The sequence below is a fragment of the Notolepis coatsorum genome (assembly GCF_963971535.1).
Source record: "Notolepis coatsorum genome assembly, chromosome: 2".
NCBI classification, from domain to species: Eukaryota; Metazoa; Chordata; class Actinopteri; order Aulopiformes; family Paralepididae; genus Notolepis; species Notolepis coatsorum.
The window spans coordinates 74,375,769-74,390,036 of NC_140166.1; the positions used below are offsets into that span (position 1 = coordinate 74,375,769).

The 14,268-nt window shown below is 44.5% G+C and overlaps 1 protein-coding gene across 1 annotated transcript in view; it reads right to left on the reverse strand.

Moving 5' to 3' along the window:
• abcb10 (ATP-binding cassette, sub-family B (MDR/TAP), member 10) overlaps window positions 1-14,268 on the reverse strand; it is a 68,578-nt gene that overhangs the window by 42,497 nt on the left and 11,813 nt on the right. The window contains exons 2-3 of the mRNA XM_084307435.1: window positions 13,848-14,054; window positions 6,646-6,848 (exon numbers count right to left, since the gene is read on the reverse strand). Of these exons, the coding sequence (XP_084163561.1) occupies window positions 6,646-6,848; window positions 13,848-14,054 (410 nt within the window). The remainder of the gene's footprint in view (window positions 1-6,645; window positions 6,849-13,847; window positions 14,055-14,268) is intronic.

Here is a 14,268-nt window from a genome sequence, read left to right on the forward strand (position 1 = left end):
TTGGGTGATGAGCGTGGAGCAAAAAGATCGCTATTATGGGATGTTGATCTAGGTGATCCAGTTCCGGTTTGTATAATACTAATACACGTCCAATCATGTTGTTTATTGAGTTATGGCAACGGATCGATATGCACAGTGTCTGGATAGAGTCCCGCGAGCGATAGCGAGTGGCCGGACAGAATAGGGGACGGACTAAGCACTTCCGGTGACTTCCGGTTTTGGCAACTCGCCAATCGGCCACCAGGTGGCGGTATTGAAGCGTTGGAGAGTTGAGCGGAGTCCTACAACACCAGCAAAGACTCCGTGGGTGAAATGTGAATACCATGACGAAAATATGAAATATTGATCTCAAAGACGCTGTAAGACATCATTGGCAGATTACGCATGGCGGAGAATGACGTCTTAACACGTCATCGGCGGAGAAAGGGTTAAGAGCAACCTTTCAGGAAAGATAAATGCACCTCAGATGTATGTGGCATTGAAGACACAGTGGAATCCTACGGCAGTCGTGAGTTGCCAAAAAACAACTACCACATTTTTTTGTAATGGTAAAAGATTCTGAAAAAAGTTTAAACAATTACAACTTACGACAATTTTTGTATGAAGCACAAGAATGACTTTGAACTCACATGTATGTGTAGGGTAGAGTGAGTGTAGCAAGGGTGATATTGGTCGCAATCTTTTTTAGTCAGGAAATGCACATTGAGAGAATAACTGCAAAATGTATCAAGCCATGCAGTAAAATGAGCCCGGACTACACTGATGCACTAACCTCCCTTTGGTGGCGAGCTCACAAAACCAATGGACACTGGAAGATGAACAAACTCTGCAATGCAAGATATACCTGCAGGTTAAAGAGCTTTTCATCTTCTAGAAGATGGTCTTCTCTCGTTGAGCGGACTTTGGTTTGGAGTGGAATTAATGTCTTGGATTCAGGCAGATAACAGTTGTACCTGTATAATAAGGTAATATATGACCCTCACATATGGAGTAGGGCTGGGTTAAAAAAAATCTATTTCCCGATTCTGAATCAATCTTCATTTGAATGAGCGATTATCGATTCATAATCCCTAGATCGATATAATAAAAAGATTAATCTATATATTTTTATTATTATCCCCAAATTTAGTCGTTATGCCATTTCCCTTCCTGGTCGTCTCGTGTCCAGATCTCGCGCAAGCAATGTGTTTTGAATCTAAAAACATGGATCAAGTGAAAGCATCACTCAAGTCACTGCCAGGTGCAAAGGCAGATGCAAAAGTCAATGTTCTAATCAAAAGTACATTCTTGTAACTGCTTGAGAGTCAATTCTTAATGTAAACATTGATATTTTTAACACTTTCGGGGGCCATTCACGTATATATATATGTTATTGGGCGCCAGCGGCGGCCAAAAACATATACGTTTTTGGATCGTTTTCCCTTTTTTCCGATTTTAATATCCTATTCAATGTCAGGGACCTGTATGTTGCAGTTAAAAGGCATACTGGGACTCCGAAAGTGCAGTACCGGCCAGATCCTGCTAGTAGGCAGTATCGAGAGTGCAGTAAACCCTGTTCCAGACCGGGTGCTACCTTTAAACCGCTCCGGGCGTTCTTTTCTAGTAATGGGAAACCTAGGGCTTCACTCGATCGCATTGAATAGTTTTCGGGACCCCCGATCCATATGTTGTGGTGGGTTATGTCGTGGACCAGATGGGCATAGGATGGACCAGATGGCGATCAAATAATTGGAATATTCTTTTTGGAATATCACCAACCACAGGTAAGGACAATCTGAAGTCAATTTCAGCTTGATCGTGCATGGTTTTCATACCCATCCCCCTGATCGGCGTGTGGTAATAACGAATGCCGTTATTTGCAGTCAATTAATCAGAAACGACCCCCCCCGCCCTTTCATGCATTCATGATGAAACATAATGCCTATCATATGCATTTGATAATAATAGCATGTCCAGGGACGAAACGCCAATGGTTTTAGTAGAATTCACGTTGCGCCCTATAGCAAGCCTCCCAGGAATTAGCCCGGATCATTCCGAAATTATACTCATATTCACCACGGGATAACGCGTGAACATATTCATGAAAAAATTTATAATTTTTTGCATCTTGAGTGGAAGATAGTTACTGTCAAATGACCATGGTATTGTATCCATAGCTATAATATAAAATATAGATTTAGCTCTACAAACAACGTGACGCACAGTGAAACTATGTAATGAAAACCGAATGTGTTAACAATGCAACTTATACAATGGCATGCACATTTCTTGATTCTGATTGGCTGAAACAGTCAAGTTAGACGTTGTTATTTCTCATAACACACTCCACGTGATCCCAGAACCCGCCCACAACCGAATTACAATCACTCCACCGTTCGTGGTTTTAGGAATGAAACCAAGATGGCGGACAATAATCTTTATGAATGAATGTATTGATAGCGTCATAACGACTCATTAAAAAACGATTCTGTCACGTGGAATGTGTTAGTTGCTTACACAATGTTGGATTATGTAATTGGTTGGTCATGACTCATTGTGAAACAAAATATAAATTGCGCAAAGTGTGTTGTTAGATGCCATTCGTTATAGAACCTCCCTCTCCTTCAAAAGGACACTAATTTCACTGTTAATAAAATGTTCAATCAATCAAACCAATAACAACCGCTCACTTTACTGTTAGACAGCATGCTTTGAAGCAACCTATTGCTTCGAAGTGGTTATGCTTTGGCCCTATTTCGAAGTGGGTTATGCTTAGAGTTTATCTAAGCGATAGTGTGTGTGTGTGTGTGTGTGTGTGTGTGTGTGTGTGTGTGTGTGTGTGTGTGTGTGTGTGTGTGTGTGTGTGTGTGTGTGTGTGTGTGTGTGTGTGTGTGTGTGTGTGTGTGTGTGTGTGTGTGTGTGTGTGTGTGTGTGTGTGTGTGTGTGTGTGTTTTGCCGGCTGCATTGAAGACATAACATAACGTGGCAGTTTTGATCGCTCACTTTTGTGTAGGACTTATAGCTTCTAGCTTCCAGGCTGTTGTCTTCGCTCAGTCGGTTCTAGCCAACAAAGTGAAACGTTAGTAGAGAGCTCTATTTTCATAGTCGGAATAACGTTTTAATAGATTTTGACACTTGATATATATATATATAAATGTGCATATGTACCACATAATTTCTAAACAATATAGCACGCACAGAGGAATTTATTGCTTCAATTGACTACATTTACCATGAATTGAACACTGACTGGACATCCACATAAAAAGTGGCAAAATTCCTCTTTAATATTTGCTACTCGTGGCGGCTAGGTGGTGTAGTGGGCAAGGCGCTCGCCACCAATGCAGGAGACGCTGGGTTCGAGCCCAGCTCTCCGCATTGCTATCAGCTTGGCTGGTCGTTCATACTAATACAATTGGCAGTATTAGGGGGTGGGAAGCTGATGGGTGGGGATCGGACGTTGTGGACAGCGACTCCTACAGGTCGGTTGGTGCGCCTGCGCAGCAGAATCAGGAAGCGACGGGGGGGGCGTGTGCCTCCCACGCAGACCCCCGACGCTGAGAGATCGCGCTGTGCAGGTGAAAAGATGCGACGGCTGCTTCCTCGGGTGCCGGAGGGGACACGTGATGTAGGGCTTCGTCCACGTTGCAGCCGGCTTGTGGGAGGCATGGCCTGGCAGCGTTCGAGACAGGAGAGGGTGGAATTGGACGATACGGAATTGGGATGGGGGAAAAAATGGAGAATGGGAGAAAGGGTAGATAAAAAAATAAATAAAAATTGGGCGGCTACGTGGCGTAGTGGGCAAGGCGCTCGCCACGAATGCGGAGACGCTGGGCTCGCCTGTTCGAGCCCAGCGCTCCACATTGCTTTCAGTTTAGCTGGTCGTCCGCACTAATACACATTGGCCGTATTAGGGGGTGGGAAACTGATGGGTGGGGATCGGGCGTTGTGGACAGCGACTCCTACAGGTCGGTTGGTGCGCCTGCGCAGTAGAATCAGGAAGTGTCGGGGGCAGCGTGAGCCTCCCACGCGTTACTCCTCGCCACTGAGAGATCGAGCTGCGCAGGTGGAAAGATGCGACTGCTGTTACCTCAAGTACCGGAGGGGACTTGTGCTATGTATGACTTAGTCCACATTGCAGCCGGCTTGTGGGAGGCAAGAAACAGCGTTCGTGACAGGGGAGGGTTGAATTGGATGATACGAAATTGGGATGGGAGAAAAAATTTAGAAAAATGGGAGAAAAAGTGGATAAAAAAAAATAATAATAATAATTTGCTACTCAATATTTCAGTTAGCTTTCATGAATTAATCTAAATGCCATGCCGATAATTCCCTGAATTGTATGATTTGTGAAAGCCTTTATACAACACAACATGTGTAGCTGATGTTAGCTATGTTAAATGCAATTAGCACAATGCTAAAGTGTATCTACTTGTGTTCTCAAAGAGGACATCGCTAAGCTCCTGTGTTTTGCTGGTGAATGCAGCTTACATTCTATCGATTGTCAGACACAGTTGTATCCCATTTATTTCCATGGATTGCATGAATTCTTGTCATGGCGTGATAGCCAGCTCTCAGAGCTAGGTGGCTTGCTCTGCTGGCTAGTGGCTCTGCTGGCTGGCTATCTGTTTTAGAGAATTCATGAGCTCTCATTGGTTTCCTTTTCAGCATGTGATGTCAGTGAAATCGTCAGCTCTGATTAGTCTGCTTTTGTGGGAACAGACAGAGATGCAGGGTCTGCAGCACCATTAGCATACAGGCGTACGCCTTAGGTGTGCTGAGTAGGCAGAGTCTGTACACCGTTTGACAGTTATCATAGCCGGCACCACCGATCCACCGGTAAACTGCAGCTGCGATAGCAGTGTTTTTGTGTCACCAACCATGACCACATGGTCCATACAAACACCACAACCACATGGTCCATACAAACACCACAACCACATGGTCCATACAAACACCATGACCACATGGCCCATACAAACACCATGACCACATGGTCCATACAAACACCATGACCACATGGTCCATACAAACACCATGACCACATGGTCCATACAAACACCATGACCACATGGCCCATACAAACACCACGACCACATGGCCCATACAAACACCACGACCACATGGCCCATACAAACACCATGACCACATGGTCCATACAAACACCACGACCACATGGCCCATACAAACACCATGACCACATGGTCCATACAAACACCACGACCACATGGCCCATACAAACACCATGACCACATGGTCCATACAAACACCACGACCACATGGCCCATACAAACACCACGACCACATGGTCCATACAAACACCACGACCACATGGCCCATACAAACACCACGACCACATGGCCCATACAAACACCACGACCACATGGCCCATACAAACACCACGACCACATGGCCCATACAAACACCATGACCACATGGCCCATACAAACACCATGACCACATGGTCCATACAAACACCACGACCACATGGCCCATACAAACACCACGACCACATGGTCCATACAAACACCACGACCGACCACATGGTCCATACAAACACCACAACCACATGTAGGGATGGGTACCTTTCACATTTGAACCGATACGGTACCGGTACCTGAGAATCGATACCGGTACACAACGGTACCTTTTTCCTGTACTTTAGTCTCAAAAAATTTCATTTACCTACCTCAGTCGTGAAAAAAAATCCAATTAAAATAACTACAATTTCGACCGTTTTCGGCTTGCCATTGCTCCGACTGCTTTGTTGTTGAATCAAGTCAAATCCTAGGTAAGCATATATTGTGCGTGTGAACGTTGACATGAAAAGAAAAAAGGTAAAAAAATATATATATATATATATATATTTTTTTGGTATCTCACTTGAATCGATACTTTGTAGTACCGACGTGTTTCGGTTCGGTACTTTAAAAGTACCGAATTCGGTACCCATCCCTAACCACATGGCCCATACAAACACCACGACCACATGGCCCATACAAACACAAACACCATGACCACATGGCCCATACAAACACAAACACCATGACCACATGGCCCATACAAACACAATGACCACATGGCCCATACAAACACAAACACCACGACCACATGGCCCATACACACACAAACAAGTCACAGGATATTGATAAGACAGAGAACTGATGAATGTCAACTAGGAGAGCGACCACTATAGGCCGACATTGTCGTTTATTTTGTCAGCCGACAACTACGTACTGCTGCTGTTGGCTGACAGATTACATTCCATTTAGAAAATGGCTGTCAAGTATTTGGCAGTACACCGGTGCACGCAAACGGATCGTTATCACAGACAGACAGACAGACAGACAGACAGACAGACAGACAGACAGACAGACAGACAGACAGACAGACAGACAGACAGACAGACAGACAGACAGACAGACAGACAGACAGACAGACAGACGCTGTTCTTGATGGCTGCAGCAGCCACTGTGTGACTTATAATATATAATATATCTGTGGGGAAAGGAAATTATGTGTCGTGGCTTTCCTGCCAATATGGTGCAATGCCACAAACACAGCTCATTTGCCATGATTGCCATTTAATAATGATCATCGACATCTACTGTTTGCCTAACAAGATGGTAGTTGAAAACTACCCCATCAAAACCCATCGCTTCTTACCATCATGCTGATGCCGACGGTTGCCTGGGCGACCGCTCTGAGGCCGTCGGATAGGTTGTCCGTGATGGAGCGGCCCACCAATGTCGTGTCGGACGACAAGCGGTTGATGAGCTCGCCGGTTCGAGTCTTGTCAAAGAACGCCACTTCCTGCCGGAGGATGGAGGAGTACAGCGAGGATCTGAGGTTCCTCACTATCTGCTGACCTGGAGAGAGACCAGACCAGTGGCTGTTAAACACCAGGGCCCTCATTCATCAACGTGGCGTAGAAAATGTTCTATTTCCACACGTAAGCACAGAATGTAGAATCAGTGCACGCACAGAAAAAACGGGATTCACCACACGTGCATACGCAGGTTCTACGCACACCTGTCATGATGAATATGACTTTGATCCTACGTTTGAGCTCGTGCACTGTTTTAAGTATTTGCATACAAGAACCACCCCGATTAACCATATACGGTAATGGAATACCCCCATGAAATGTGGAAAAATGGACTAAGCCGAGGGAAGCGTGTTATGAGACAGGCTGACAGACGTGTACACTTACGGTGATGTCGGATATGATATCTATTAACCATTGCTGCCTGGGCAGCGCAAACACTAATAAAGACCGTGCTGGAATATGACTGCCTTTTCCCGTGTTGTTTGATTAATACCCAGGGATTAAAGTTCTCCTCAATTTTATTCCAAATCGCAATGGATCTTCCGTCAATTTCCTACCTGCTGCATATGATTTCTAGAGGCATACTACAATCTATTTTGATGTCAGTATTGGGTAGCCTATATAAACAATAATACGAGAGCATATACAAGAACAATGAATCTCACTGCATGTATGATGTAGCCTGCCTTTCAATACATGAACTTGAATTCCATCATGTTTGTGTGCGGGACTCACAAGGCTGTTGTCACAATGGGTGGTACCGGTACAGTAATAACAGTCTACACAATATCACGATGGACCATGCCATAGCCTATGTTCTATTATGACATGATCTGTGAGACAAATGTTCTAGAATGTTTGATTAAGATATCATACTCTGACAGCATGCCTATGATCAACAAAAACGCGAACTTGAATCCCATCATCATATTTACATAGTCTGTCCACTATCTGGTGTCATTGCAATGCGTTTTTTATTCTTTCTTATACAGTAAAAAGGGGGAAGAACACTATATCGTGGGTGTTCATATGACTTGTATTCTGCTTACAGCTTCGAAATTCCACTTGTTTCGTTTAACGTAAAGCCTTTTAAATATAATCAAAACGTTCCCGTGTTTCTGCGGTCTGTGCGCAAAATAATAACGAGTTGAGCTACGCGGAGCGCAGTCAGTCAGTACACCCCGTATATTCCGATAACGCTATATAAACCATGCTGCATTCATTCTGAGAGAAAGATCTATTATTCCAAATGCTATTTATAGGGTTTTGACCATAATTACACTACTGTTGCTATTTTACAATGAACTATAATGAATTACGGTTCATACAGAACATGCCAGTGTTGAAACTAATGCACAGAAGCTCATTTCCTTGTTGTAATAATATATTCTACCACTGGGCGTCAGCTAAGTGTGCTCCGAGCTGTGCGTACACATAAGCACGAAGTCAAGTTCAAGTTGAAATTGATGAATCCCACTCTTTGCTTAGAAATGGTCGTACGCACAGGTTAAGCACATATCTGTGCGTAAGACACGTTGATGAATGAGGGCCCAGGTCCTCACTATCTGCTGACCTGGAGAGAGACCAGACCAGTGGCTGTTAAACACCAGGGCCCTCATTCATCAACGTGACGTAGAAAATGTTCTATTTCCATACTTAAGCACAGAATTTAGAATCTGTGCACGCACAAAAAAAACGGGATTTATCACACGTGCGTACACAGGTTCTACGCACACCTGTCATGATAAATATCACCTTGGTCCTACACCGACAGCTACAGTAACAGTCTATTGCTCGATCCATCTCCAATATCACGATGGACTGTGCCGGTGGCAAAGACCCGAGGGTGGTGAGGACTTGAATGAATTCCATCATCATATTTATATGTTGTGTCTGTCCACTATGTTTGTTACTTTGTTATTCCCCCCCCCCCCCCTATCTATGTAAAGCGACCTTGGGTCTCTTGAAAGGCGCTATATAAAATGAAGCTATTATTATTATTATTATTATCACATCTGTGCGGGAGCTCACAAATAGACTGTTAGTCTCAGTGAAGTTTCAACGGAGGTCATCTATTCTAACCAACAAATTGAAGTAGAAAGCATTTCGTGACCAATCTTATTTGGAAACATGACACACAAAATAATTCGCTTTTTATTTGAAACAATATTTAATCGCGTTTGGAGGTTGGTGTTCTGCGTCTGCCCCCCCGTGCCAAACAAGCAGGCCAACCTCTTGTTTGCGTGTGAGCCCGTTATAATTACACTACTGTCGCTATTTTACAATGAACTATAATGAATTACGGGTCATACAGAAGTTGAACACGCCAGTGTTGGAACTAATGCACGGAAGCTTATTTCCGCGTTGAAACTAATGCAGAACTGAGGAGCGCTTATGCCGTAGTAACGATGTTCTACCACTGGGCGTCAGCTACGCATGCTCCGAACTGTGCGTAAATATAAGCACGAAGTCAAGTTCAAGTTGAAATTGATGAATCCCACACTCTGCTTAGAAATGGTCGTACGCACAGGTTAAGCACATATCTGTGCGTAAGTCACGTTGATGAATGAGGGCCCAGGTCCTCACTATCTGCTGGCCTGGAGAGAGACCAGACCAGTGGCTTTTAAACACCAGGGCCCTCATTTATCAACGTTGCGTACGCACAGATATGTGCGTAACCCCTGCGTACGATCATTTCTAAGCAAAGTGTGGGACTTATCAAATTGAACTTGTGCTTGACTTTGTGCATATATCTAAGCACAGCTCGGAGCATGCGTAGCTGACGCCCGGTGGTAGAATATGAAGCCTGCATGTCTGCAACGCGGAAATAAGCTTCCGTGCATTACTTCTAACACTGGCGTGTTCAACTTCTGTATGACCCGTAATTCATTATAGTTCATTGTAAAATAGCGACAGTAGTGTAATTATAACGGGCTCACGCGCGAACAAGAGGTTGGCCTGCTTGTTTGGCACGGGGGGGCAGACGCAGAACACCCACCTCCAAACGCGATTAAATATTGTTTCAAATAAAAAGAGACATACTATTATTTTGTGTCATGTTTCCAAATAAGATTGGCCACAACGAAATGCTTTCTACTTCAATTTGTTGGTTAGAATAGATACCTCAGTTGAAACTTCACTGAGACTAAAAGTAAAAGACAGTATTTTTTTTTTGAGCTCCGCGCACAGATGTGATAATAATAATAATAACAATAACAATAATAATAGCTTCATTTTATATAGCGCCTTTCAAGAGACCCAATGTCGCTTTACATCGATAGGGGGGGAAATAACAAAGTAATAAACATAGTGGACAGACACAACATATAAATATGATGGGATTCAAGTTCACGTTTTTATTGATCACATAGGCAGGCTATACATGGCACGGTCCATCGTGATATTGTAGATGGATCGAGCAATAGACTGTTACTGTACCACCCATGTAGCTGTCAAAGCTCCATCACAAATGCAGTTATGTGAATAGAAAGGGATTCCACTCAGTGATGGGCATTTGCCTGATAAAATGTATTCATTTAATGTCATCGCTGTTTTCAATTCATTAAATAAAACGGATACTTTTTGCAAGGGTTTACTGACTGTCATACAAATAATCAACCAACTACATACTGTAACTTTTCAGTGCACGTTCTTATTTACATTGTGACAACAGCCTTGTGAGCTCCCGCACACAGACATGATGGAATTCAAGTGCAAGTTTGTATTGATCACATATAGGCAGGCTACACATGGCGTATAGGCTACATCATACATGGCAGTGAGATTCATTGTTCTGGTATATGCTCTCGTATTATTGTTTATATAGGCTACCCAATACCGACATCAAAATAGATTGTATGCATCTACAAATCATATGCAGCAGGTAGAACATTTACGGAAAATCCGTCGCGATTTGGAATGAAATTGAGGAGAACTTTAATCCCTGGGTATTAATCTAACAAAACGGAAAAAGGCAGTCATATTCCAGCACGGTCTTTATTAGTTAATATGGTCTTTAAGTTAATAGATATCATATCCGACATCACCGTACATGTACATGTCTGTCAGCCTGCGTATTTCTCCATAACACGCTTCCCTCGGCTTAGTCCACTTTTCCACATTTCATGGGGGTGTTCCATTACCGTATATGGTTAATTACGGGCGGTGCTATATGCAAATACGTAAAACCGTGCACGAGCTGCAGCGTAGGATCAAAGTGATATTTATCAAGACAGGTGTGCGTACGTTTTTTTTGTGCGTACACACATTCTAAATGATGTGCTTAAGAACAAAGATAGAACACTTTCTAAGAATTGTTGATAAATGAGGGCCCAGGTTCCTCACTATCTGCTGACCTGGAGAGAGACCAGACCAGTGGCTTTTAAACACCACGTTGTCCACCTCAAAACCTATTGCATCCAGCATAAAAAAACATAGAAGCATAAAACCCATAAAAACATAGTTTCAAGTTTCTTTAATAGTTGTCATACAGAAGTACAGAATACTTTTGTACAAAATGCTTCTTACTGTTGCGCTCCAGAGACTGTGCATGACAAGATAAGTATGAAATAAAAACATAGTAAAAATTAGAAGAAAAAAAAGAGGTCACAGTGTTCAGTTTAGACATATGTACAATGTTCGTAGACGTAGTTACCATACAATATACAATACTGTGCAGTGTACTAATATACAATACTATATAGTGCAAGGCATAAATGTACGAGGTGCAGTTTAGGTACAATTCACAGTAGGTGTACGAGTTGTAGTGCAAATCCTTTATCAATAAATATAAAGTGTAAGTGTGTTTGTGTGATCTAAGTGTGGAGAGTGGGTGCTGCAGTGTGTTGTTTGTTTGAGTGAGTGTGTGTGTGCGTGTGGGTGTGTGTGCTGTGTGCATTTGATGGTTGTTGCATAGTGATTATTGTTCGTTTAGCGATTATTGTTCGTTTAGCAGCCTGATGGCCTGGGGATAGAAGCTCCTTCTGAGTCTTTCTGTGCTCGCCATAAGACTCCGGTATCGCTTGCCTGACGGCAGCAGTTCAAAGAGGCAGTTGTTCGGGTGGCTCGAGTCCTTAATAATTCTCTTAGCCTTCCCCTTGCACCGCTTGTTGTAAATGTTCTGGAGGGTGGGAAGCCCCCCTCTAATTGTGCGTTCGGCTGAACGTGTCACTCTTTGTAGTCTGCTACGGTCTTGTGCAGTGCTATTCCCAAACCAGGAGGTGATGTTGCCGGTCAGGATGCTCTCTATTGTACATGAGTAGAAGTTCCTAAGGATCTTCTGGCTGACTTGGAACTTCCTTAGGCGCCTGAGGAAGTAGAGGCGTTGTCGTGCCTTCTTCACAACACTGTCAATGTGTGTGGTCCATGACAAGTCCTCGGATATGTGGGCTCCGAGGTACTTGAAACTGTTCACTCTCTCAACTGGTGCCCCGTCGATGCTGAGGGGGCTGTAGTCCTTGACCCCCGACCTCCTGAAGTCCACAATCATCTCTTTTGTTTTGCTGACGTTCAGGGAGAGGCAGTTCTCCTGACACCACTGTGACAGGTTCTCTACCTCTTCCAGGTAGGCCCTTTCGTCGTTGGCAGAGATCAGGCCCACCACTACTGTGTCATCAGCAAATTTGATGATGGTGTTGTTGTTCCGCTGTGCTACGCAGTCATGTGTGTACAGGGAGTAGAGGAGGGGGCTCAGAACACAGCCCTGGGGGGCCCCTATGTTGAGCGTGATGGATGAGGAGGTGCAGTTGCCGGCTCTTACCACCTGGGGTCTGCCCGTCAGGAAGTCCAGGACCCACTGGCACAGGTCATAGTTCAAGCCCAGGTCCCTGAGCTTGGCTATGAGTTTGGAGGGGACTATGGTATTGAATGCTGAGCTGTAGTCGATGAACAGCATTCTCACATAGTTCCCCTTCCTCTTGTCCAGATGTGATGCTGCTGTGTGCAGCACATGAGCTATGGCGTCCTCCGTGGACCTGTTGGGGCGATATGCAAATTGCAGAGGGTCCAGGTTGATGGGGAGGGAGGAACAGATGTAGCCCTTCACTAGCTTCTCAAAGCACTTCATGGCTATGGAGGTGAGGGCTACAGGGCGGTAGTCGTTGAGGCAAGCGGGCGTAGATTTTTTGGGTACAGGGATGATGGTGGACTTCTTCAGACAGGTGGGGATGACGGCCTGTTCCAAGGACAGGTTGAAGATGTCAGTGAAAACCGGGGCCAGTTGGTCGGCACAGACTTTTAGGACGCGGCCGGGGATGCCGTCCGGTCCTGCTGCCTTCCTGATATCCACTTTTTTAAAGATCCGTCTCACCTCATGCTCTGTTACCCTGAACACTGAGTCTCCATCAGCAGACCCCCCCCCCCCCATTGCCGTGGTTTGTAGGCTGGTGTTGTTATTCACAGCCTCAAACCTCGCATAGAAGGAGTTGAGATCATTTGCTAAGGAGATGTCACTGTTCAGTTTGAGGGGGGTTCCTTTGTAGTCTGTCATTGTTCTGAGGCCCTGCCACATGCCTCTAGAGTCAGCCTGTTCAAACTGAAGTTCAACTTTATCCCTGTAACGCCGTTTTGCCTCTATTACTGCTCTCCTGACGTTGTATCTTGCCATCTTGTGGCATATAATATCTATCTATCTATCTATCTATCTATCTATGGATTGATGTGTGGGGTGTTTGGGGGAATGGCTGTTCCGTTGCACTACTTTTATACCTATTCTTATGTCTGCAATTTATGCATTGTTTTTTTATTCTGTCAATTGTGTGCTGATTTTATGTTAATTTTATACTAATTGCTGTGGGGCACTCTGGACTGCGGTCCATGTGTGAAAAGTGCTATATAGATAGTTATTAATATTTATTATTGTTATATTGTAAACATGTATGCATTGAAATGTCTGTAAAGTCTCGACGACATTGAAAATGATGGGGGACCTCAATTGTCTTTTCGAGAATAAATACAGGTTTGAATCTATCTATCTATCCATCTGTGTCTCGACCCACCCGTCTGTCCATCCCTCTATCTATCTACCCGTCTTGTGTCTCACCCGAGGTCTGCATGAGGTAGACCCTGGCAGCGTTAGCAGCCGCTCCGCACAGGAAGACGCCGGTGAGCATGAGGCAGAGCGACGAGAGCGAGGCGGCCAAGGCTTCGACGTCCGTCCCAGAGGTGTAGATGGTGTCAATCACCCGACCCAGGAAGAAGGGAGTGGACATGGTCACGGTGCTGGAGACCATCAGGAAGCCTATTGCAGCTAGAGTGAGAGAGTGAGAGAGAGAGAGAGAGAGAGAGAGAGAGAGAGAGAGAGAGTGAGAGTGAGAGTGAGAGTGAGAGTGAGAGTGAGAGTGAGAGAGAGGGGGGGGGGGTGGAGTAAGAGGGAGAAAGATAAAAAGGGAGAGAGAGAGAGAGAGGGGAAAAGAGAGATAATGGGGGAAGGGAGGGAGAGAGGGGGGGGGAGAGAAAGGGGG